This window comes from Gorilla gorilla, chromosome 19 (assembly GCF_029281585.2).
Source record: "Gorilla gorilla gorilla isolate KB3781 chromosome 19, NHGRI_mGorGor1-v2.1_pri, whole genome shotgun sequence".
NCBI classification, from domain to species: domain Eukaryota; kingdom Metazoa; phylum Chordata; class Mammalia; order Primates; family Hominidae; genus Gorilla; species Gorilla gorilla.
In genome coordinates, this window is record NC_073243.2 from 39,508,072 (window position 1) to 39,535,379 (window position 27,308).

Sequence of the window (27,308 nt, forward strand, 5' to 3'; positions counted from 1 at the left end):
GCCACACTGGACTGAGATATATACCTTTGGGCAGAGGAGAAGAGTACAGGGAAGGTAAAGCATCAATTGTGCTCCCTCATCTTCCCAGTACAAAGCCAAACAGGGAAATATAAAGGCTGTAAACACAAGTAGAATGGTTGTGACATATATCCAATGCCCAGCCTTCTCAACCTACCTGCAGTGGCGGTCTTGGCTGACTTGGATGCAGAGGCATTGGCAGCATTCTTGGTCTCCTTGTCTTTCTCTTCCCCACGTGCAGCTTTGACCTCAGGAGTGGTGGTGGGTTTTGCTGCCTTTTCCACAGATTCTTTCTTCTTAGGAGAAGCCACCCTGGACACTTTATCCGAGGATTCTTTCAAGCCCGCTGGTTTTGGTGAAGCTGCCAAGGGCTTAGACTTCCCATCACTCTTTTTGACAGGTGAAGATGACTTGGTCTTTGTACCTGGCTTTTTGGTTTTGGTCTTCTCTTTCAGATCTTTCTTTAGAGCTTTGCCCAGGTTCTGCTCAATGGCCAAGGCCTCTGGGTCCACCATGGACACATCAGGGTGGCGTGGCGAAGGGCTGCGGTCTTGCACGGGAGCTGGAGGTGGGTCCATGTGTTTGTACGTGACAGTTTTGTCTGTGGGGATGGTTTCCGACTCGTCTTCAGAGTCGATATTGGCATCGGCCGTGATGGAGGGGCACTCTTCAGTCTCCGGGGGAACATCAGAGTCGGTCTGGGATGGGGCTGACTCGCTGACTGAGGTGGGAGGGGTTTCATCACACTGTCGGCCCTGTTGCTTTCCTCCTGGAGGCGGTGGGGCTCCCCCTGATTGAGTGAGGGGCTTTTCAGATTCTTCAGTGGGTTCTTCACTGGCAAACCACTCAAGAGGATTGGGATTAATGAAAGAGGGTGAAAGCTCTGTCTTGGGGTGCTTGTATTCACAGGAGGACACGAGGCATAAATCGACATCCTGGCGGGCTTCTGAGGGGGACTTCTTTTCTGCAGTGTAGCATAGGTCTGAAGTCTCGTAGGAATATGTGGACGCCTGAGGGGTTCTAGTGATTTTCTCTGCAGTCTCGTAACAGTATGTGGAAGTATCAGGGGTTCGTGTTGTCTTTGTAGATGTCTCATAGGAATAACCTTCAGACTCAGGGAAACTGGTAATTTTCTCAGTGGTTTCATAAGAGTAGCTGGGGTCCCCAAGTGTGTGGCCACCATCCTCAGAGTCATCATAGCCATTGCTGATGTCATCCAGAAGCCTTCTAGACCTCTCAGTCTTTTCATAGCTGTAACCACTCACTTCAGGGGGGCTGGTGGTCTTTTCACTTATGTCATATGAGTACCCACCCTCTTCAGGGGTCCGTGTGGTCTTCTCAATAATTTCATAGGAATAGTCACCATCTTCAGGGGTCTTGGTAGTTTTCCCAATGGTCTCATAGGAGTAGCCACTGTCACTTGGGGATTTTGTGGTTCTCTCTATCTTCTCATAGTAATAGCCACCCATATCTGAGGTCCGGGTGGTCTTCTCATAAGACTCATAGTCATAATCTTCTTCATCTGGGGACCTGGTTGTTTCCTCAGGCTTTTGATAGGCATAGCTAAAGTCACCAGGTGTCTTCCCTCCACTGTCCTTCTCCAGGCCAGGTGTGGACAAATCTCTATTCAAGGCTAGATGGTGTTGCATTGTATCGAATAACACTGAGGCACGGAAGCCATAGGGCTCTGTGGATGCTGCATCTATTGGTGGAGAGGAGGAACTGTGGCAAGTTGCTGTTTTCTCTTTGACTGCAGAGGTAGAATCTGAAAAAGTAGGTGAATATAAAGGAGAGGACTCTCGTGGGGTGAGTGGAGAGATATCAGATTTTGGAGAGAGCTTCTCTCCTTCCAGACTTTGCACTTTTTCAGAGGTGAGTGAGGCATATAAGGACATATCTCTGGGAGGAGCAACATCGGATAGAGTATCTTCTTGGAGAGGAGAAGCGATCTGAGAAGGGGTATGAGCAGAAGAGGTGGACGGGGAGGCCTCTACCTGAGATACTGAGATGAGCTCAGAAAGATCATTATCTTGGGTGTAGGACGGCTCCTCCATAGGTGGTATCTTATGTGATAAACTGGAGTCCTGCATGTCAGAAGGACTGTAGTCCACTTCAGTTGGCCCATTTTCAGTGATGTGAAGCACGCCTGCACCCACTGTAGGGTGATCTGGAGACTGTCGACTGAAGTCCATAGCAAGGGATTGCTCAGGAGATTCTTGGCCAAATTCAATAGACATTGAGGACTGTTCAGATCTGTGATCTTGAACGGGTGTCCTGGACTTTGCAGTTTTAGGGGAGAAGTCTGGTGGAGAAATTGACATCGGTCTTGGGCATTCTTCTTTAGATGGAGACATTTCTGTTTCCTGGAATGTGGTAGGTGTTTGCACAACAGACACTGAAAGGGAGTCATCTACTTCTGTGGAATGTGGGGAGCCAACCTCAGCATGCAGAGAAGGAGACACATCATCTGTTGTTGGCTCTGGAAATGAGCTCGTAGCCACTGAGGCTGTGGACACTGAGGCCACACCCTCCATATGAGAGTACGTGTCTTCTGCTACGCCCTCATCAACAGGAGTAGCTGACTTGTCTGAGACAGTACCTTCAGAAATGGACATCTTAGTGTCTTCTTTAAAAGATCCAAACTGACTGACATCTATTTGTGTGGGAGAAACATCTCCTAATTTCCTTTCATCCAGAGTCAGTGCTGGTTGAGAACTCATGGCTTCAACATCATCAGTTTTCTTTTCTTGGCCAAAGTCTTCTTTTATTGGTGCAAAGTCTGTGCTTTTCCCTTCCTGTTTGTCTTGGTAAAGACTAGTAGAAGTCATTTCAGAAACTGGACTTACTTGGTCTGGAGAGCCTTGTTTTCCACTCTTTTCTTCAAAAGGACTTTCGGCACCTCTGCCAGAAGCCTTGTCATCAGCACTTAGAAAACTTTCATAAGCAGACTCGGATCCAATGAGGGGTGGGCTACGTAAAGGAGACAAAACTTTTTCAATAGGAGACTCTGAGTCAGGCACGGGCTCATCCATGGGGCTTACTGAAGCCCTTTCATTCTCATCTTTGGCATCACTGAATTCAAAACTCACTGGAACTGCTGGTGGTTTTTCGATGACTTCTGTAGGGAGATGACTGGATTTCTCGTCGGTAGGAGATTGATAGTAAGGTGTGTGACCAGCACTGCCAGTCACGGACTGAGATGGTGACACCACTTCCAGAGTCTTGTCCTCAGGACTAGCACAATGTTCTTCAACTACTTCTTGGGTCACCTCAGGAGACACCGGGGCTACTTCTGCCTCTGCAGAGACTTTAATCTCATTGGGCGTCAGAGAGAAGTTCACACTACGTTCACCCAGGGGGGTCTTTTCTAAGGGTGATGGTGGAGATGGACTCAGGGACGGGCTCTTTGATGGGCCGACCTTTTCACTTGAAACAGCTGAGATGGTATCTTTGATGTCCAATGTGGTGCTGGCTTTCACTTCAGAGCAGTAAGCATCACGTAAAGCAGATCTGCTGAATTTGTCTTCCTCCATGGAAGAGGGTGGTGATATGGTAGAGGCTGAAGCATTGTAATCCTTGCCATCAGTGGCATCTGTTTTTGATCCTTCAGAAAATCCGTTGAGCGGTGTAACATCAGCAGGTTTAGAGTATTCCTGAGAATACAATGAAGACTCATATTTGGTGATATTTACGAATTCCTGAGAAGGGGACTCCGTCTCTTCATTGTTGGTCTCATCACTCATCACGTCTCGAGGGGTAGACATCTCATCCATGGGGGTGGGCTCACTGGATATCTCAATAGTAGACTGAGTGTAGCCAGAGGTGGCAGTGAATTCCTCAGGCTGGTCTTCTCGATTCTCCTCATCAGAAGCGGTGGCCTCGCTCTCTGAGCCTCCAGGTAAAGTCTCATCATGAATTGAAGATGCAGGTTCTCGGCCAGGAGACTGGGCTCCTGGTTGCTTGGTTGGTGTGGTGAGGAATCCATACTGCTCCTCGGCACCACCAGCCTCTGCAGCCTTGTCGACCACAGCCATCACATAGTCTTCAGCTTCCATTTTTTCCGGCTCATATTCCTCCTCTCTGGCATCTTCAGCTTTGTCCTCCTCATCAGCCTCCTCTTCAGATTGTTCAGCCTCTCCTTTCTCAATGGCCTCATCCATGTCTTCTTCGGCTCGGTCATCCCCACTGGCCACAGACTCCCTCTTCTCCCTGATGTATGCATCAGCCTCCGCCTTGGCACTTTCCTCATCCTCAGTGGGGCTGTGCTTGGAGGCGCTCACACATATGTGTTCCTCCCCATCCTCTTCTGGCTCCTCAGCCTCCTCAGTTTCTGCCTTCTCTTCATAGTCTCCAGTCTCTGAAGATTCTTCAAAACCGGCTCCTTCATCTTCAAATTTTTCAATGTCGTCTACTCCCTGCTTCTCGACGGGCTCCAGCTCCTCAGGTGTCTGTTCACATTCGCCCTCCCCTTCAGTGGTAGTGATTCCCTCATCAGGGGACTCGGCAGGACCTTTGGTGACTTCTCTCTCCTTCTGGATGACGTAGGCTTCGACTGGCTCAGTTTCCTTCAGTTTCTCTTCGTCTTCGATTAGCTCCAGCTGAGGCTTGATGTCCTTTGTTACATCGACCTCTTCAGCCTTTAACTCTTCAAAGTCCTTGGTTAGATCCTCAGGAGATGACATAAGGGACCTCTCAGCTTCGAGTTCTTTGGCAGGGCCAATGGCCGCTATTCCAGCTGCCGCCATGACAGCTGCTGTGGTGGCTCCAGTGCCGACAGCTGCAGCGACAGCCTCTGCGGCCTTGCCTTCCTTCTTAATGACTTTTATTTTCCCCTTCTCCTTTGGCTTTCCGGCAGCAACAGAATCTTTCTTGACAGACTCTTCCTTCTTGGGTACTTTTGGTTTTAAAGCAGCTGGTTTTTTTGCTTCAGACAGAGGAGTAGATGATTTCTTTGCGTCTTTAGGGAGCTTCTTAATTTCTTTTTTGGGTTCCTTTTCTTCCTTTTTCACTTCCTTCTTCTCTTCCTTCTTAACTTCCTTCTTGACTTCCTTCGGCGGTGTTTCTTTCTTAACCTCTTTCTTGGGTTCTTTTTTCTCTTCTTTCTTGATCTCTTTTTTGACTTCTTTTTTCACCTCTTCCTTTTTTGGTTTTTCCTCCTTCTTGATAGGTGTTTTGTCCTCCTTTTTAGCCACTTCTTTCTTTGGCTTTTCTTTCTCCTCTTTCTTGTCTTCAGGCTTTACCTTTGTTTCCTTTTTCACCGTCTTCTCCTTGGCGGCTTTGGGTTTGACATCTGTGGCTTGCTTCTCAGCCACCTCGGCTTTCACTGGAGATGGCTCTTCTTTGCTGGGAACCTCCTTTTCAGTCACTGAAGGTTTGGTCTCTGTTTTTACTGGCTTGTCTTTTTTCACCGTTACCTTTTCTTTGCTTTCAACTTTGGGTGGCTTTTCCACGTGATTCACTTTTGTGACCTCAGGGGTTTCTTCTTTTGACTCCTTGCGCACGGATTTGCTAGGAAGTGGTTTTGCGGCTGGCTTCAGACTTTCTCGGCTATCAGCCCTCTGTTTCAGTTTTGTTTGTTTCACCACAGGAGTGGGCACCTGGCCAGTGAGATCCTTTTGGGTGGCCAGTGGCTGCTTCAGAAAGTCTAGATGTTTGAGCTTTTCCAACCCTTCCAGGATGTTGTACTGGGTGCTGTTCCCAGGAAACAGGACTCGGATGATTTTCTCCGCAGGGTTTGCTGGATGCCACACAATCAAAGATGAGACTGAAGTTAAGTAGGAAATCGGGAGATCTACTTCTTGACCATTAGGCAAAATGAATTCAGCCTTGTCTTTGTTGGTACCAGTCCACTGCTGCATAAAATACTGCATTTCCTTGCTGCTCTTGACTGGATTAAGCACATACATCTCAAGTTTACCTACTCCCATTTTTTGGAAAAGAATGACAGGATCAATAGTATTGCCTACACTTCTAAACAGAGGTTCTGGTTTCATGGACAATTTGTTTAGGTACTGGAGAGTGAAGCAGGCTTCTTCTATGCTTCTCTTCATCTTGATGTTTGGCTCTGGATTTTTGAGATTTTCAGGTACATTGAGAAATACAACTCCTAAGTCAGGGGAGATGAGGTTTTTCATCCAGTCACTATTTGTGGTGGAACCCTGGGACTGTTCTTCCTCGAGCTCTGCAATTTTCCGCTGTAACATGCTGTTTATTCCAGGCAAATTGTCATCCCCAATGTGGGTGAGCAGGATGGAGTCCACTCGGTCTAAGTGTCGGATGAGCTTCCAGAAGCAGGATTTTCTCTCTGATCCGCCATTGATGAGCATATTGAAACCATTCACTGCAAACAAGGCAGAATCGCCCCTCCCTCCTGGAAAAATATAACAGCAGGGCTTGGAGAGCTTCAGAAATCCACCCGATGTGGGAGGTTCCAAGATGTCAAAGGGAGATGGGACTTCCACTGATTCTGAGAGATACTCGGTAAACTCAGAAAGTCCTTCCATTTCTGGCAAGATAGAAGCTGAATTGAGTTTAATATTGATGAAGTCTTGGAGATTGTGTCTGTCAAGATTGGAGTTCTTCCAGTCCCCTTCTTCAGGACAGAACAGGGTTAAGCTGGCTTTGTTGGCAGGGTGGGTGGTGCTTAGTAACTCCCCGATCTGGGTTTTAAAGAAAGAAAGAAACAAACAAAAGGTGTAAGTGATTATCATCACTGATCCATCATCTCCAGCTATAACTATGTGTTACAGGATCACAGGATGCACATAGGACCAGTTTCAGACATGCACTCTCATAGTGATGTTGATTGCTTAAATGCTGAAATACTTCCCTACTGGAAGGTGAACAGCCTTTGTCCTGAGCCCCGCTGCTACTGGCTTCTACCTCAACCAGTACCCACTCGCCTTGGCACCTCCCCAACAACCCCTCCACCATCTATTCCTGCCCAGCAGGGGAATGCCAGTACTCTGCTCCAGTTTTAACACCAGTGACCACCTGGGCAACTGAGGATTGTGCTGCAGTGGTTATGAAACACTTTGAATATTACCCCTAGAATAAAGGCAAAGATGCCGTTTAAAAAAAAAAACATTAAACTATCACAAGAGAAAGCTGTCTGGGTCATTTCACCACTAATAAAAACTGTTTTCTTTTATTCCACTAGACTTGGCAAAAAAAAAAAAAAAAAAAAGGCCTGATTGATACCTTAAAGAAATTCAGATTAACAGGGCACTTGTTGTGGCCTCCTTTCAGGATCTGGCATGTAAAAAAGAAAAAACCTTGGTGGGTTTTCCCCCATAGGAGACAAGAAGTTATGGATTGCCTATTACTACAAAAAATTACTGGTTTCTGGCATCAGTGCACACTGATTGAAACATGAGTGGGTCACCCAGCATATTCTCTGCAGATACAAATGCTTTTTTATTAAAGCCATGACATTAAAGTGGTTGGGTAATTATAAAAGCCAGTGGCCAAATTCGTTCCCCATTTGCTCATGTTTAACTCCACAGTGAGCCACTCTGTTCTCTTACTGCTCCCATTCTTTTCAGGGCAAGTTGGGTGTGAGCAGCTAAGATCAAATGTGGCTGAAACATTTTTCAACACATTGTTTAGTACTTCCCAAGGATGTAAACATAGAAAAGCAAATCAGGACCAAAACAGAAATTGTGGTTTAATAAAAACACTACTTTCTCTCTCACTCCATATTATGGCCATATATTTCATGGTCTTAGCCTAGCAAATTAGTGATGAAGAATCATGCCATCAACTCCAATATTCTTTCCGGCTCAGTAAAGCTCACCAATCAGCTCAGAGTTTCGACTGAAAAGGGCTCTGTATTCTGGATGACAAATGATCAAGGGGTAAAGCCAAGGTTTCATTTGGTCCAGGCATCCCTGAGCCAGCAGGTCTGAACTCTTACCTTCTAGTATTAGATTAGTTTCCTCTATCTCCTGACTATCAGCATTCTGAGGCTACTATTACGAATGTGTGTAAGAATAATTTATAGAATCTGAATTTTCCTATATTCGACTGCAATATTGCAGTAAAATAGTCATTTTTGTTTTGTTAGCATATTAGTCCTAAGCACAACATTTTATGTAAAGGGCCGCAAAATAACAAAATAATAAAACTTTGTTGTTTTTCTGTGACTTCACAATTTTCTATAAAAAGGATAAGAATCAACTCCTGTTTTTGGGAGCTAAGAAAAGTGAAAAAGCAAATGGTAATACCATCTTTGGGTAGAGGGGACAGGCATCTTTGCTCAAATGATTTGCTGGCCAAAGCAAACATAGGGCATCAAATATGGTTTTTGTACAATAATTAGCAGAGACTCTCATCACAATCACTATAGCACAATTAAAAGTCTCTAGATCCCAATTTTCACACAAAGCACATGCAAACTATTCATGTTTTATAATATGTTTTAGGGGGCAAATCTAGGATAACTGCTGAATCTTTAATAGTGAAACTTAAAAATTAAGTTTAGTTCATTTTAATTTTTGAAATTCCACCCTAGCTGAGAGGTGTGGCAGCCAAGGATATAATCCAGCTGTGAGTAGGGGGCATTCAATCACTAGCTCTTTTTATGTAAAGTATGTAATTACCAGGTTGAAGCAGAAGGTAGAAAGACTTAAGGAATATCTTCCTACTTTCCGTCTTTTCACCTCTATCCAGAGAATTTCTATGAAATGCAGGAAATGACCCCAAAACAAAACAAGATTGCACAGAATTCTGAGAAGTCAGAGGTCATGAAAGATAGCCAAGAGACACTGGTGAATGAACAACCGTGATGTACAAGGCAAAGCAGAAAAGAAAGCCAGCATTGCTTTGACAGGTTTCTTTCCAGAGAAGGAAAATCTGGTCCCTCTGAAGAAACAGCAGCACATTCTGAATGATGATACAAGAATGCAGAGACAGGGCTGGACAGAGCCCTCAGTCATAAAACAGACAGATGGAATTGGGCAGAGGGAAGAGGAGGAAGAACAACTCCTACATCCTTGGAACTACACAACAGAATGAAGCCCGTGTTTTCCCCCACAGCCTCTTTCCAGACCTGTGGGCCAACAAGCACAGTAGAGAGTGCCTCAAGGGCAAAGACAGGGTCTTAAGAGTGGCCAGCCCACGGCAGCACCTGACCAAGCTTATTCAATGAATAGATGAGAACCATAAGGAGGATCCAACAATGTTAGCAGTGGCAAGGAAGCTTGTGACTAGTTCTTAGACTTGGAAACTGAGGCTTCTTCTGAACAAATTGGGAAATCATCACCATGATAAATGGTAACTATTATAACCCACTACTCTAAACATTTCTGATAGCAGGAAATATATCTTCTGTATCTTTGTATCTTAGTTATCTTTGTTTCCTCAATACATAATCAGGCGTAGATGTTTGTTGATCTGTGTGCCAAACTTGGCCAGTTCAACACATGTTATCTTCCTGGAGTGGGTACTTCAGATGTAACCACACTGAGTGCTACCCTGGTTCTTACAAAGTTGGATGACAGATGCAACCAGGAGGAATATGCTTTGGGACAAAGATCATCTTTTTTGTTAATTACTTTTTCTGATTAAATGCAGGCATACTGGAAGAGGAAGGAAGATGTAAGAAATAAATGGTTTTACTGCAGATGAGATTAATGAAACAAGATTTGAATTTCTAAACCATGGCCTACGAACTACATTTCCTTTTTGATTAGGTTACTTGCTTGGCTGATGAGGAAATACAGTAGACAGTGTATCTCTGGGTTTTAGCCAGACATTTAATAGGATCCCTGAACAGTGTGATAGCAGAATTAGGTGGATTTCCAGCCAGCCATATAAATAGTGCTGCTTAATGTCAACCTGGAGGGAGGTCTATGATGGGCTGCCTCAAGTCTCATTTTCTGGCCTGTATTCACTTGGATAAAAATGGTGAAGGCATGCATATCATATTTGTGGATGGTATGAAAATGGGAGACACAGCAAAATGTGGAAGGTATTTATAAAAGCTCTTGACATTGGGATGATGGTGGCTAAGTCAACTCTAACAGGATGGCATTCTAAAGGGATAAATGTAAGGTTCAATAAACCAGCAGGGCAAACTACAGGATTGGGAGATGTGACTTAACAATAATATCCATGGAAAAGACTCAGGGATTTTAGTTGACAGTCAAATGGATTTATCATGAAGCCAAAGAAGCTTAAACTTCAAGGTACCTCATTGGCATGGCCCTGTACTTAACTGTATATTAATAATTGTTTCATTTTTCTTAAAAAAGAGCCCTTAAATTATATAAATTGTAGAGCCCCTCAAAGCCTGAATGTCTTCCCCATTGACATTTAATGGTGTATGGTGATGGTCAAAAGTCACTTTTAGACTTCTTTAATAGAAGATTGTATTGAAAACTATAGACATTATCAACTCTCACAATCCTAACCTGGTCAAATGACTCCTGAATAGGGTGTCCAGTTTGAGTCATGACATTTTAGAGAAATTAGACCAACAAGCAAAAACCTGAAACAAGTCTCCCTTACTGGCTCCTTCCTCTTGGCCTTATGACCTCTCAACACTGGACCTGGGCCCTTTCTCTTCTTAAAATGTTTCTCACTCTAGGTCACATCATGTGTCTTCTGGGCTTCAAATACCTCTAATATGCTAAAGGATTTCAAATTAGTATCTCCAGCCCAACTCTGAGTTCCCTGAGCTCTGTTCTCATAAATCCAACTGTCCGATTTCAAGGCACTAAAACATGACCAGGACTAAACTCCTGAATTCCCCCCATACCCATCCCATCTCCTCTTCTTTTTATTTTATTTTTTTTAATGTTTTAAGTATAGTTTTTTTTTTTTTTAAGAGACAGAATCTTGCTCTGTTGCCCAGGTTGGAGTGCAGTGCAGATTATAACTAAGTGCAACCTAGAACTCCTAGCCGCACGTGATCCTCCCACTCTGGCCTCCCAAAGTACTGGGATTATAGGCATGGGCCATAGCACCTGGCCTTCACCTCCCTTTCTTGACAGAGGAACAAGTTTGAAGGACAGTGAGCAGGGTTATGAAGAACTGTGGGTAAAACTGAAGATGATTAATCTGAAAGGGAAAAAATCGGCAGTGTTGGTGAAGGGTATCTAAGACACTGTAGGTGGGAAAGGGATCACATCACTTCCTTGAAGATACAACGAGACAAATAAGGAAAAACTTTCCAACACAGAGACTGAAAAATGTCCCCAGGAGATGATGATTTCACCATCCCTGGATTTCAGGGAGGAGTGGGGTTAGCCAGACAATTGTACCATCTGTTAGTTCTGGTTTTGTTAATTGATCTCCAGTGATTAAGACTCCAAAACCTGAAGCTCAAAGTGTACTGATAGTTCTATTTTTTCAGTCCATTTATTTTTAGCTGTTCTTATATTTTTTAAAAAGTATCATTTTTGTTTGTCCCAAATTGTGGTTTTGGTTTCCCTGGAGTTAACTAGTATGTTTCAAGGACTGGATAAAAGGAACAGAGCTGGACAACAAGTGGTCTTCAAGGTCCGTTTGTTATTCAGTTACTCAACCCTCTTTCCAAGGCAACAATGGGCAATCCTAGCTCCAAAAGGCTGATAACCACTGGTCCAGTCCAGTGGTTTTCAATTCACTTTAGCAGTGGCATCCTTTCTTTGTGGGTGGCAGAAGAGAATATGACATGGTCTCTGACCATAACGATACCTGCCTGAGTATAATCAAAATATGTGTCCTCCAGAACCTACCCCAATAAGTATAAACCCTGGGGAATCTGCCCTTCCACGGAACTCGAGTTCTTCAGTTAGGGCAATTTTTTTTTCTGTAATTAGTGGCAAAATCTGACACGTGCACAGTCCATGGTGCTAAAATTTTGCTTCCATAATCTAGTAAAAATGATTAAGCAGCAATATTCATAACAACCTTATTTAAAGAAGGGGAGGGAGGGATATTATTTGAGATGCAAATATGCCAAATCATGTTACTTCCTTATTGAAAATCTTGGCAATGACACTTTTCTTTACATATTTCCTTTGTCTGGTTTTTCGGCAAAAAAGACAAACCAATGACTTGGGTAGAAACCAACCACTAGAAAATAACTACAGAACTGCACAGGAATGTGGAAAGTGCCCATGTGCATGCAAATGAGCTATAAGCAGGCCACTTAACTGCTCACCATGTCATTGGGCCACTTCCAGCCTTCTGCAGCTTTCTCTCTTCCCTGAGGCAAGATGCTAATAATGTGTGTGACCCCAGAGCTACTAGACAAATGCCCACCTGCCTCCGGGTACAACATGCACATGGCGACATAATCTTGCAAAACATTCTGACATTATAGTGATCAAACAACAACTTCAGGACAGTAGGCAGAGTGAGAATTGTAGCCCTAGCTTTGGAATTTCAATGCAATCGAACAGTGGCTTACTAGGCCTTTACTATGTGCAGGTGCAATGGATACCGAGATGAATGAGGCAAGATGCGTGAACTCTAGCGGCCTTGGAAGAAGACACAGCCAAAGCTTGCATTTTGAAGTGGTAAAGATGAACCAACTGTGAGTGAGCTCTGAAGCCTCTGAGAAAGGAGCTGCCTGCCTGGGGGATCCCATCCTGGTGTGTGTTTCAAGATGCAGATGACGCCACACCTTCTGAGAGCTGGGGCTTCAAAAATGTTCCTTTTCACAGTTTTGCATTCTTCCCACCCCAATGGCTGGAGAGTGAACATTATTATGCCTTCTGATCAGTGTTTTTAAAGAAGCCTCCAGGTGACTCAGATGAAGTTGGGCAGTGTGCTTACAGTTCTTGCCAGTGATGAAAAGTACAAACAGAGCTTTCTCTGAACCACAGGGCCAAGGAAAATTAAGCGCAGAAGGACACGTGGCCCTTCACAGTACACATGAGACAGACAAGCCACCACCTCAGAAAGACAGTTTTAAACAGATGTGGTAACTTTTCTTATCAGAACATCCCTCAGTCCCTCCATGTAGAAATCTGCTATCGGCCACAGGCAGGCCCCAACCTGCTATGGGGATGGGTCTGAATTGTTTCTGTAATTGCTATAAACATGTAAGCTAGATAAACAAGGTGCATTACTTTGGAAAGTTTCCCAGCCAGGATAAATTCCCTAGCAGAAATAAGCATATCAAAATCTTTGATCTCATTTTACAAAACACCACTAACTTCACACAGTTTTCAACACTTTATATGTGTCATCTTTGAATAAGATACGCATTAGAAATATGAATGATCCAGCTTCAGTCCAGCTACTTTAGCCATCTTTTTCTTGGGTCACAGACGTGCCCCATTTTCCTACGTGGCTCCTTTTGTAAAGCCCTCTCTCTTTTGTGGGCTGTTCAAACAGCCCAAGTTCAAACACTGGGGCCAGGCATTAAAGTAAGAGAAATCTGAAATAATTAGGCCTGGAAAACGAGGTGCCAAAAGCCCCAGATATCTTTGGAGTATTATTTCAGAAAACAGGAAACGCAGGTTTTCTTTTGGGCTCTGACATTTCAAGTTTCTCCATCATTTTTACCATCTGTAAAGTGTTGACTGTTCCAACCCCTCCCATCTATATCTCAGGCATATTAAGAATGATTCCAATTAATTGTAAATGAGTGCTCTAAATTCTTTTGGCAATGAGCCATAGAAATAAAGTATTTTGGATCATGCAGTTTTGCTTATTTCAGGAGAGCTGTGAGGTTCCCTCCCTTCTTCTTTTGTCTCCCCCCAGTGCTCTCAAAGAGGAACCTAAGGCAACCAAGCCACTAGAAGCACAGATATTCTCAGACATGAACCTACCTCTTGATCGGTGAAAATCTCTATGAAGTTCTGGAAGGAGAAAGAGCCGGACTGGAGAATGAGCTCTCCGGTATTTTCAAAGCACTGCCCGGTCAGCACGAGCAGCTTGTGTCGGGCAGCATCCGTGATCATTAAGCGCACCTGAAATAAAGCACAGAACGTAGGCCCTGAGCCATGGGCAGTGCTGCCATCCCACCTTCAGGACAGGGCTAGCCTTCGGAGCCATGGGAGTTTATTACCAGCAAAAAGCATTCATTCCCCAAAGGTCTAATTTCTCCTGGAGGCCAGAAGAGCACGGGAGGGTTGAATGGATCCCTGGCTGTAGGATCATCCACAAAGCCAATAAGTGTAGTTATCAGTTTGCCCATGAATGCCATTTTCAAAGTTTCTCTACAATCAAGACAGTAGCGATAGTTGACTTTCTCCCCCTAGTTTCCTCCTCTTTTTCAAAGCAGTCTTCACAGCTGGTAATCATTTGTTCCACAGCTGTTAGCAATGTCTGCTAGCAGCACGTGGTCTGCGAAACCAGGGAAGACAGAACTATCTCATGGGCTGAATCACCACGTACAGTCCAGGTTCCCCAGTGGCCTCCTCAGGAAGCACGGGGTTCCAAACTAGGGTCCCAAACCAACCCCTCCCATACGGCATTTCTTCCCTTCCAAGGCGTGCAGCAAGCACACACACAGCTCCACGGCAGTCTCCAATGGCATCAGTAAGGTGCTTGACATTGAATATAAAGAAAAGGCTGCCCCTAAATAGCAATCTTTGAGATAATTGCACATGGTTTGCGCTAAGGAACTCTCTGTGAACTTTTCAGTGGCAGGAAGCCAGCTGTCCTTCAGCAAACACCACTCTAAGCACCAAGGTATCCATTCTGAGCCCAGTTCATGAATGTTCAGCACATCCTACTTGCCAGGCATCATGTTAGGCACTGAGGGGAGGATACAAAAGTAAACAGACCATGACCCCTTACCCAAGAACCCTACAGTGTAATCATGCAAAAAACACATGTACTTAAGTAATTGTTTCAGCCCCATCTGCTCCACAGGCAAGCCTGGATTCCTTTTATAAAATTCCATATTTTTCCTTTCTCACAACTCTTCCGGGCAGTTTGCCTGGACATATATTAATTTTCCAGCTTTTTTTTTTTTTTCTCCTTTTGAGACAGGGTCTCACTCTGTTGCTCAGGCTGGAGTGCAGTGTGCAGTGGCGCCATCTCGGCTCACTGCAACCTCTGCCTCCTGGGTTTAAACAATCCTCCCATCTCAGCCTCCTGAGTAGCTGGGACCACAGGCATGCAACACCATGCCCGGCTAATTTTTTGTATTTTTGGTAGAGACAGGGTTTTACCATGTTGCCCAGGCTGTAATTCTCCAGCTTTTTTCAAGCTGTAATTACTTCCTGATTCTGTTAGTAACAGAGATTGCTATCCCATTACTTTCCTCAGCTTCGCACCTTCATGGATTGTCAGAGGTCCTGCTGATCTAAAGCAGTCAGAAGTAAGTCAGAACAGGTGACATCACAACAGCCAAAAAGTGGAAGCAACTCAAGTGTCCATCAACTGAGGAATGGATACACAGATGTGGGCTATCCATACAATGGCACTGTTCAGCCTGGAAACGAATGCAGTACTGACACATGCTACGACATGGATGAACCTTGAAACTGTTAGGCTAAAATAAGCCAGACACGCAAGGCCACATAGTATATCATTATATTTATATGAAATGTCCAGAATTGGCAAATCAGGACAGGCAGGTTCGCAGTTGTTGGCACTGGGGAAGAATGGAGACTGACTGCTGATGAGCTCAGGGCTTTTGGGGCGTGATAGACGTATTCTAGAATTAGATAAGGGTGATGGTTGCAAAACTTTGTAAATACACTAAAAACCACCAAATTACATACTTTAAAGGGATGAATTTTATGGTCCTTGAATTATGTCTCCATTTACAAAAACAGGATACAGTCACAGAGATGCTCAAAGTGTGGGTAGAAGGGACGCTGCAAATAATGAAGGCTCCCAGGGACTTTGGCTACTTTCATGTCCAAGAAGCAACTCTATCTCAAAAGCGCTCAACTGTAATAAAGGAAGTGGAAAGTGGAGTGATAGCAACTCCTCTGGCCTGGGTGACCAGGGACTCTTGGCTTCAACCAAGTTCTTATGTCACACTGGGCTCCAAAATACCCAGTTACTCTCCATAGCAACAGTTTCATATGGTGGTAATAATAACAATCACAGCTAATATTTACATTTCAGTCATTATGTGCCATGCTCTGTTCTAAGCACTTGGCACTTCTAAGCACAACATTAAATATGAACATTAAATGTAGAAACTATTATGACCCCCATTTTACAGAGGTGCAAACGGAGACAAAGACAGTAAATAACTTGCTTGAGGCTCCCAGCTAGTAAGAGGCAGATGTGGGATTATGAACCCAGGTGACCTGGTGCCAGCCCATGCTCCTGACCACTATGCTAGCCTGCCTTTCCACAGCGATAGGAGTGTGCAGGGGAGCTCTGAATGGGGCTTGCATTGAGATGCCATTCTTGAGATGCCATTCTTCTCCAGGTTTGCCCTGTATGTCGCGGCCTGAGGGCTTGCGTCTATTTTGCCTAATACATCCCTATCAGACTCCGTCCCAGCAGCACTCCCCACCACCCCCAGCATAAATACCCCAAATTCATACTCCCTTGCCTGGACAAAATCTTACAGTTCCAGCTACTATCTTCTTCTTTGTCCTTATCAGGAGGAGTGGTCTTGATGGTACCGATGCAGGGAACCAGCCACTTAATAGGGGTTGAGAAAGACCTCTTAACCCAGAACTTCTCTCTGTTGTGTCCCTCTCCTGTCCCCATTTGCCCAGCCCTTCTAATCCACTGGGTCCCTATCCAGTGTGTGGGGCCCGGCCCCAGATTCTACAGAGCTGAATGCTTACCTCGGTGCTGACTGCTTCATCAGAAGGGTTGATCAGGACCACTGTTTCTAAAACGTCACTTCGGTGATGAAGGATCTTTTGTCCTGCAGGCACAACAACACAAACAAAAGAGGAGACCTTTAGCTTTTCCAGATAAAAACTGCCCTGCCTGCTCCTGGGACAGCAGAGGAATTTCTGCCTCCGACGTGGTACACAGCACCGAAATTCTCTACATTATCTTGGGAAACACAATTGGTGCTATTAAAAAAGAGGGTGCAGCCACTAGTAGGTTCCTCCCCAGGCTGGGTTTGTGTGGTCGGGGGCTCCTCCCGCTCTCACACTCTCCAGTTTTCAGGGTCGGTCTAGGCAGCCTCCTTGCGGTAATGGCGGTTTTCATCTGAGACAAGGGTGGGTGCCAGGAAAACTCAACGGGGCTCTTGACATTTCCTTTCTCATGGTAATTGGGGATGTTTCTCCGTATCAGCCTTTCTTCTGGTGAGAACTGCACTGAGATTAATTAGGAGCCTTATTGTGAAATGAATGACATCCAGAAACCCCAGCTAACAATTAGCCCAACAACCAGAATGGCTGTCTGAGGCAGGCTTACAGTCTGTTGGAGTATTCATTAATTAATTCACTTGCTCATAGGAAACTGGAGACACCGTAAGCAAATGAAAAGTGGAGAACAACCCTCCCATGAAACAGGGTGGCCAAACTGCCTCCTAAAAACATGCACAGTGGACGGAGAACAACAAAGCAAGGCGTTGGTGTGATGACCGCCTGTCTAAGGAGGGCTGAAACCCTGCGGGGCTATGGCTCCACATCCCTGACTCCCCCCGCTCACAGGTCCTAGGGTCATTCGGTGGCTGAACCAGCCCTCCAGCCAAAGTGGATGGAGACCTGTGCATGACCTTCTATGAAGACTCCCCCTCCCTGGACAATGGGATGAAATGATCAGGCAGATGTGTGGCCAGAGTTGGTGATACATGCTCGGGCAGCTGCTAAGGACAGGGAAGTGGGTGTTCTCTCCGAAATGTGGGAGGGAGACGCATGGTTGGGAGGGTAGACACAAACATGTCTGCTGCTTGGAAGTACAATGACTCTCAGGCAGCAGGAGGAAATGGAAAAGAATCTGAGAGAGGCAGACACCAGAGGAGAGAAATACAAGAGGAGAGAATGACCAAAAGCAACTGTTTTCTAGAAAAATAGTTGGCCAGTTCTTCAAAAAGCTAAAATAGAATTACTATATGACCCAGCAAGCCCACTTCCAGGTGGAATTGAAAGCAGGAACCCGAACAGATGCTTGTATGCCAATGTTAATTGTAGCATTATTCACAATGGCCAAATGGTAAGACAACCCAAATGTCCATCTATTGATGATTGGGTAAAATGTGGTATATCAATACAATGGAAGATTATTCAAACATAAAAATGAATGAAGTTCTGATAATGCCAAAACATGGATGAACCTAGGAAACATTATGCTAAATGAAATAAGCCAGACACAAAAGGATAAATATGGTGATTCCAATTATATGAAATCTCTACAATAGGCAACTTTATAGAGTTAGAGAGTAGATTAGAAGGTTCCAGGGACTAAGGGAAGGGGAATGGGGAGTTATTGCTTAGTGGGTACAGTTTCTGTTTGGAGTGATGAAAATGTTTTTAAAATAGAGGTGATGAAGGCCGGATGCAGTAGCTTATGCCTATAATCCCAGCACTTTGGGAGGCTGAGGCAGGAGGATTGCTTGAACCCAGGAGTTCAAAACCAGCCTGGGCAACAAAGTGAGACCCCGTGTCTCCAAAAAAAAAAAAAAAAAAAGGCCAGGTGCGGTGGCTCATGCCTGTAATCCCACCACTTGGGGAGGCCAAGGCAGGTGGATCACGAGGTCAGGAGTTCGAGACCAGTCTGGCCAACATAATGAAACCCCGTCTCTACTAAAAATACAAAAAATTAGCCAGCTGTGGTGATGTGCGCCTGTAATCCCAGCTACTTGGGAGGCTGAGACAAGAGGAGAATCGCGTGAACCCAGGAGGCAGAGGTTGCAGTGAGCCGAGATTGCACTATTGCACTCCAGCCCCGACAACAGTGCGAGACTCCGTCTCAAAAAAAAAAAAAAAAAAATAGCTGGGTGTGGTGGCACACATCTGTGGTCCCAGCTACATGGGAGGCTGAGGCAGGAGAATCAACGGAGCCCAGAAGGTCGAGGCTGCAGTGAGCCAAGAACATGTCATTGCACCCTAGCCTGGGTAACAGAGCAAGACTCTGTCTCAAAAAATTGATAAAATAAAAAAAGAGGGGATGGTTGTACAACCTTGTGAATGTAATTAATGACACCAAATTGTACATTTAAAAATAGTTAAAATGGCAAATTTTATATTTTATCACGACTTAAAAATTAATAATATACCAAAAAACATTCACTAGTACACTATAAATGGGTAAATTGTATGGTATGCAAACTAGATCTCAATAAAGCAATTAGAAAATAAAAAACATAAAGCAGTTCAGGATACACTGGTTCTTTTTCCTTTATATCAGGAAGGACCAGAAGTACTACAGAAACAGCAACATGTTGAAATACTCACCACCAACCACCATCACTGTTACCAAGCCCATTCTCCCCCACCATCCTACTTTCAGTAACAGCTAACATTTACCAACAAACCCCACATCACAGACAGAAGCCTAAACAGAACAATGATGATGTCAGGCACTGCTCTAAGACTTCACATACATGGCTTCGTTTAATCCTCAGAAGAGTTCTGTGACATAGCTACTATGATTATCCCCTTTACTGTCGAAAGCAATGAGTCTACAGAAGAGAATTAACCTGCCCAAAGTCACACAACTAGTAAGTGGTCAAGCCAGGATTTGGACCCGGGTCACCTGTATCCAGAGTCCTTCTGCTTCACTGCCCTATGGGGTTGGTTACTGGAACTAAAATTTGTTAAAACAGACAAGGCATAGACACCAAATGCCAAAAGACAGTTAGGGAAAGGTCCAAGGAAATAAAATCAGAGATGAGCTTACAAAAGCAGGAAGGCAGAAAATATTAAGAGAATATTGGCCAAAAAAAGGCAAAGGTGGCAGAATACCCCACATAAAAGACGTTAAAATTAAGAGAAAATATGTGATGTCTTACTCCAAAAGCCTAAAAATAAACTCCAAAACAGAACAAAGTCCCACAGTTTGAGCAGACAAAGAACTGAGGCTTAAGAAGAATAAACCACAGGAAAGAAAGTTCATTTATTATGAATGCTAAATACTGTAATTTATTGGACATTGCTTTTCGGCTTTTTGGTTGTTTTTGGTTTTGACAACCATGTGCATTTAAAGCAAAAGAAAATCAAATTAAATAAGAAAATGATAAAATGAAAATTGGCAAGACACATGAAACTATCCTCTTTCTAGGTCTTTCCATCAGTGGTCTTCTTGAAACAAAGATTTCAAGAGCTTCAAAGGCACTAGGTTGAGATGAAATTAAGCAAAAGCTTAAGACCAAGGAGAAGGAATAGTCATTTCTTTGGTCACAATTTTGTTGTGGGCACCCAGAGCATCAGCCAGCGCAGTGTCCGGGTAGGACTGTCATCATGTCTGTATTCTGCAGGAATCCATACAAGTAGACTTGAGCAAGGTACATAAAGTGGCTCCCTCCACAAGTGATGGTAATGAAATCCCAGCCTCTTTCTTTCTGAAGTGATCTTACACAACGCCCTGAGCCCGCTAGCCGCACCCTTCAACACCCACGTCCAGGCGACAGCAGCCTGCACAGTCCACCTGCCTCCACAGCACGCTCTTCCCCAAACACACAGTGAGCTCGCCTACTGCCGAGGTGGCCCCTGGCAGGAGCCTTCTTACCATCCACCAGCAGTTCCTTTCCTCTTTGGCTTCATCACTTGCAAACAAAACAAATGCCACGTGACAGTTGCCATTTACCTCCACTCCTTCCAAGTCAATCTTCAGACCAGTTTGCCCAGGAATTCAACTAACGATGTTCTCTTTTGTCCATCTTTGGAAATATTGAGAGGAATGGCACAGACGTGCACCAAGATGCCATGGCTGCTCCTTCAACAAAAGCCTTTTTATAGGATCGGATTTGAATGAAGCAGGGGATTTAAAGGGAGAGAGAGAAGCTTCCAGCTCTTGTCACGGCCAGACTGTTGGCCAGATTCTTTCTGGGGACGACGTAACCTGGGGCTGGGCCGCCCCAGCATCTGGCCAAGCCTGGCAGAGGGGCCCTGACGCGCCCCCACCCCTGGCATCCCCGTGGGTGCCAGCTTTCCTGCGGCAGGCGGGCGGGTTCTCAGCGCAGGCGGCTGGGATGCTCACAAAGTTGCATATTTGGGGAATGTTTCACACTGGGAAACGGGCCAGGCATTCTGAAGGGAGGCCACCACCCTGGCTTGTAAAGGTCTCATTCAGTTGCCTCAGAAAAGAAGTTCCCAGGAAAGAAAGGCAGCCGGGTTCCAGCCTCTCTCTCCACCATTGTAGTCCGCATTCTCCATTCGACACCTCACAGGGAAACCCTTAGGCAACCCCATGAATAGTTAACTTTCCCCGGCATCGGTCTGAGGGCAGCAAAAGCGGGGGCTCGACCTGGAATGATTGTGTCACTTATTGCTTCATAAGAAAAAGTCTTTGAGGGCTTCCCCACAAAACTCAGCATGATTGTGAAGCCTCGACCTGGGTGGGGGGGGGGGGGGGGGGGGCGGGGGCAGTGGAGAAGATTGTGTGTGGTGACAAAAGGGGTCCGGGCCACCTCAGAATCAAAAGAGGACAGTCTAAGGACCCTCGAAGCAGCAGGGGCCTTGCAGACAATGAGACTTTTGTTTGTGCTCTCCCAAAGCTGGGTTTGGAACTCAAAAGGAAGCCTGCATTTTTTGGCTGTTGTTGGGATTTTATTCCTTTTTGAAAATGTGACAGATTAATTGAACCTATGTGTCTTATAAGGTTTGGCTTTTTTAGTAGCTTATGTTTTGCTATATTCAGCTGATTCTGAAATCTCCTAAAGCAAAATATTATTTTCTATGTATGTAAATTTCTAGGATGCTTGCGGGATCTCTTCTCCACAGAGTTTAGCATTCATCTACACACACACACACACCCCCCTCAGAGGCTTCACCCTGGTTTTGGAAGAAGGAAATAGAAATGGTAGTTGAAGAATAAAGAAAGCCTCTGATTTCTACTCAGTATGAAAGGGAGATGATGAGGAGGGTCCTGAACTATTGGTAACCAGGACTGAGGGGCAGGGCATGGGCAGGGGCTTTAGCCAGGAGAAAAGCCGTCCTGCCCCCATCTCTGCCTCCCTGCTCTGTCAGCTCCCACTGCTGCCCTCTCTTCACCTACCAACTACTTCCAGCCCCCTGCCCAGATTCAACACTGGAATAACTTACAATATGAAGATTCTGGAGTTAGAGAGAAAAATGTGTGAGATAAAAAAGGACTGGGTTGATTTAGCTAAAAGTAAAGTTTGGTCGATCAAGAAAGACCACAAGCACTAAATGTCTTGATTTTAAAGTCTGTTTTTCAGGCCGGGCACGGTGGCTCATGCCTGTAATCCCAGGACTTTGGGAGGCCGAGGCAGGTGGATCTCTTGAGGTCAGGAGTTTGAGACCAGCCTGGCCAACATGGTGAAACCCTGTCTCTACTAAAAACACAAAAATTAGCCAGGCATGGTGGTGCATGCCTGTAATCCCAGCTACTTGGGAGGCTGAGGCACGAGGATCACTTGAACCCGGGAGGCGGAGGTTGCAGTGAGCTGAGAGCATGCCATTGCACTCCGGCCTGGGCAACAGAGTGAGACTCCACCTCAAAAAATAAAAAATGAAGTCTCTTTTCATTAGAAGGAAGAAGAGAAGGAGGGAAGGGAGGAAGGAGGGAAGGAAGGAAAAAAGGGAGGGAGGAAGGGAAGGAAGAGAAAATGATAGAGTCAGAGTTATTGAACTCAACCTCTTTACCAAAGTAAATTTTTTTGCGCGAAAACCTCTAACCTCTAACCCCTCGTGCAAAAAACACTCGAGAGTAAAATTTAGCTAAATGGCTAAGAGCAAGAAATGAAAGGTGCTTGGTACAGGAACTAAGAATTAATAACTAACCAACAGGTCTCCCAGCAGCTTGTAATAGCAGCTTATGGTGTGAAATCATTTCCAGCTCCAGGCCTCCTTTCTGCAGAAACCCACATGGCAGGTAAAGCAAATATGTGGTTGATTTGAAGAGAATGGGAGCTGGTGAGGCAGGAGGGGAGACGCCTGAAGCAGCAGAGTTTTGTAGTGAACCTTTTCTTCCAGAGCCCCTCACAGAAGTCTTCTCTATCCCTGGCAACTAACGCTGGGGCCCAGAGGCCTGGCAGGAAGGTATCCCCAAAACTTCCTTTTCAGAGGGAGGAAAGGTACCAGCAAATAAGGAAGCCTCACGAGCAGCCCCCAGGTGGTTCTCCCTGTGCCCCTCTATCCCACCACATCATTTCTAAGCACGAAAAACAGAGAGGAAGAGAAAGAGGTGAACATAGGTTACCCAGTAACCATGCTCTGAGAAGCTACAATGAGCGGCTCTCCATCCCAGGTGCCCCAGCTTAGAGCTCCGGAGAGGGTCCAGGAGAAGGATCGAGGCAACCTAGCCTAACAGAAGACTTCCTCGGCTCCCCTGGAGCAAAAACCTACCTCAGCCCTGAGGGAGGACATGATCCCAAAGCAGGGTGAGACACAAAACCCTCACCCCTGCCACGGTGCTGTTAGAAAACAAAGGTGGTAGGAGACTTGGTTCTAATTCCACGGATCCCCAAAGACCAATAGCATCAGCACAGAAAACAGAAGGCCACCTTTTACCAGGAAATTACACAGAATCTGTCTCCAGGAAAGTAAAACTCCTAGCCCTGGAGGTAGCCGGATTTCTCAGGGGTCCTCTGCATCAGATTAACTCCCCCAATCAACTCATTCATCTTTTCGCATTCATCCGCTCTTGCACATCTCAGCCTGAGGCTTGGAAAAGAACTTTTTCTAGGCTGGGTGTCTCAGAGGCAACAGGGAACATGAGCAAAAAGGTGGCAAAAGCATAATTCAATGTGCGTGCTGGTTTTAAGGTCATGCACACGTTGGAGCACCTTCTATGTGCCAGGTGCCATCCCTCCTGGGTCCAAAAATGACTGAATACAAGGCTAATACATAGAAATGGGTAGTGACAAAATCTAATCCTTTGATCACCAGAGAGTCCATCACCAGAACACAGCAATAAAATCTTGCATGTGTAGAGTGCCTTAGAGTTGCCAAAGCATTTTGTCCTTCAGGTAGTTCTTTGTTTTGTCTCACAGCATTTTTATGAAGTAGTGGGGCAAATATTATCCTCTCTTCATGGACGAAAGAGCTGAGGTTTACTGACTTGACAGTGTGGAAGAACAGGCCTGGGGACCCTTGTCACGCTCCATGAGGCCACTCAAGGCCAAGGTCAGTGCTGTGACACTATTCCTTTCTCCTTTTCCTGATCCATTCCCATCCAAAATAAAGATTTTCAAGCTGTGATGCCAAGATTCTCCTTTGTAAGAGGTAAGTGTGCAGCCAGGGTTGGCTGCTGGTCAGCCAACGCCTGCTGAATTGCCTGAGTGTGTGTGAGTGTGTGCGTGCGCACACATGTGTGTGGACCCAGCAGGGCACTATGGCCTCCCACACATGCCCTGAGGGCAATTCCTTCTTGGTTTCTGCTGAACCATCAGCCAAGTTCTTTCCCACCTTCCCCTAATATTCCTAGAAATGACATTTCTTTCCTGTGGGAAATAAATTTTTGTTTATGTATCTGTTTCATCTCTGAAAATGTTCCTGAATCTATGGCTCTCCAAATTTTGAACACTTGTTTTTTTAAGAGAATAAAAAAACTCAAGTTCAGGAGACTTCGCAAGTAATGTTCTTTAGTTTAAATAAATTGATCCTTGCTTGTGAGTTAGACAACATTTTTTTACCTCGGATATCTTTTGTGTTACAGGGAATTTAGTTATTACCTAATTTGAGTCTATACCTAATTTTCTCTATACTTCCTGGACCTTGTGGTTGTTAGTTTTCTTTTTGTTGTCAGTGGTTTTGGTTTGGTTTTCCATGTGCAGGATTCTCATTTGACCTGCTTTCTAAATCCTCTCTTGGGTGTTTCTCTCCTACCCAGTCCCATTCTCTTAGGTTTTCCTCTTCCTTTTTTTCTTCTCCCTATTAAAAATTCTCAAGGCAAAGGGATGAGAATCAAGGATATCAAGGGGTAAGGTGAAAGACAGTGGAAGGAAGAAGTTTGCTCCCTTTTTCTCTGTTTTATCCTCTGGCTGAAAGAAGTAGAAATAAATAACATAGATGGTGTTGAAACTTGGGCTCCCTGGAGGGCACCTAAGTAGAACCAGCAAAGCCAATCCTGGTACCAGCTGTGGTTGATAAAATAGCCTAAGGGTTGCATCTTCAACAAAGTACAGAAGCTACAGATTAAAAATAAAAATAAAAAAGGCACATGGAGTGAAGGGTGATGTAGCAACCTGTCAGGTGAGCCAACTCCAGGTCTCTTTAAATACAGTGACCAGCCTGGGCAATATGGTGAAACTCCATCTCTACAAAAAAATACAAAAATTCGTCAGGCATGGTGGTGCACGCCTGTGATCTCAGCTACTCGGGAGGCTGAGGTGGGAGGATCACTTGAGCCCAGGAGGTTGAGGCTGTAGTGAGCCGAGATCACACCACTGCACTCCAGCCTGGGCAACAGAGTGAAATCCTGTCAAAAGAAGGAAAAGGAGGAAAGATAGAAGGAAGGAGGGAGGGAAGGGAGGGAGGGAGGGAAGGAAGGAAGGAGGGAGGGAAGGAGGGAAGGCGGGAAGGAAGGAAGGGCCAAAGAGGGGAAGGGGGAAGGGGGAAAGGGGGAAGGAGGGAAGGAAAGAGGGAGGGAGGGAAGGAAGGAAGGAAGAAAGGAAGCAGAGTTCAATGCCTATTTGTGTTGGTGTTTGCTTCACCATTTCCAAAGCACTTTCTTCTGTGTCCACTTACTTAAGCTCTAATGACAGGGTTCCAAGTCTCTGATTTGGTTTCCTCCAGGCTGAGACAAGGTGGGATCTGTGAGTGCCCTGTTCTCTAAGCAAAACCTGCTGCAGATAAAGGAAAATACACGTGCCCCTCAACGCACAAGAAAGGAGTCTCCTCCTCTGCATGTAAAATGTAAGGAGTCCAGCAGCCAAGAAGGAAACGTGCCCCCCCGCAAGCCTAGCAGGATTTGTCACTCTTACAGTGTAAGAAATCAGAATTTCCTCACCTCACAGAATGGGAGGACCTGAAGGAGTCCTGGCGACAATTTCGTCCCCTCTCTCTTCCTCTTGTTTTACAGAAGAGAAAACTGAATCTCAAAGACGAGGAGTGGCCTGTCATAGGCATTTCCTATGCATATTGTGGTCAGTTCTATTGGAGAGTGGGTACTAAAATACTAACACTACCTTTCATTTGTGATGGACTTTATGGTTTATACAATTTTTTATTTTCATATTACCTCATTTGCATATCACAAAGGTCAATGTTTATCATTCCTCCTATTTTATAGATGGACAAATAGAAGCTATTGGGACAGGTTCCTCAATAAGAGTTAGCTGTCTTGTCCAGCATCAGAGAGACAAAATAAGCTACTGAACTAGGATTTATCTGTTTATTTGTTTATTTATTTTGAGACAAGGTTTCTCTCTCTGTCACCCAGGCTGGAGTGCAGTGGTACAAACATGGCTCACTGCAGCCTTAACCTCCTGGGCTGAAGTGATTCTTTCACCTCAGCCTCCTGAATAGCTGGGACCACAGGCACAGGCCGCCATGGCTGGCTAATTTTTTGTACTTTTTGTAGAGATGAGGTTTTGTCATGTTGCCCAGGCTGGTCTCAAACTACTGGGCTCAAGCAATCCTCCTGCCTTGGCCTCCCAAAGTACTGTGATTACAGCTTGAGCCACCATGCCCAGCTGGAACTAGGTTTTAAATCCAGTCCACAGGACTCGTGATCCCCACTCTCTTTTCACTGTCCCTCACTGCTTCTCAGATTGTTTTAAGTGTTTACGAGGTCCAGATCCTTAATCTTTAAGAATAAGATCTGAGGTACATTATCCTCAGAATGTTATAGAAGAATCCCAGCATTTGAGATATGGATCTGGGAATTATTTTTGTTTTGATGAAACCCTGCGGTGTGCCAGGTGCCCTGTGCAGTATTAGGTAAAACCAAAAGATTACCGATATCAGCTATTTTTACTACAAAAAAGCCGCTTTCACATGGTTAATTAGACCTGACTTTCTTGAGACTAGAGTAGGTTTCAGACACCTTTTTAAAAAAATCTTCATGGTCTTCTCCTGCTTTTGTATTTCCTATTTGTTAAAACAATGTGAATTACTTATAGAAGACATGGTTTTCTGGACGTGAATTCAGGCAAATTAGTGCTACGTTCATAAACTGAGCACGGAGATTACAACATGAATGAGATGCTACCCCTATCCTGAAGAGATACGGTTTAAAGAGGAGACAGTGTTTTGACAGTTTCTAAATCAGGAATCGTAAGTCATAAGGAGGGTCTGATACGCAGCAGATGCGCAGTCAATATTTCATAAAGGGCTGAATAAGAAAAA

General features: G+C 44.9%; 1 protein-coding gene across 1 annotated transcript in view; it reads right to left on the bottom strand.

The window, feature by feature from the left end:
* Positions 1–27,308, bottom strand: part of MAP1B (microtubule associated protein 1B) — a 104,102-nt gene that overhangs the window by 9,026 nt on the left and 67,768 nt on the right. The window contains exons 3-5 of the mRNA XM_004058677.5: positions 16,722–16,804; positions 13,785–13,925; positions 176–6,677 (exon numbers count right to left, since the gene is read on the bottom strand). Coding sequence (XP_004058725.5) covers positions 176–6,677; positions 13,785–13,925; positions 16,722–16,804 — 6,726 coding nt within the window. The remainder of the gene's footprint in view (positions 1–175; positions 6,678–13,784; positions 13,926–16,721; positions 16,805–27,308) is intronic.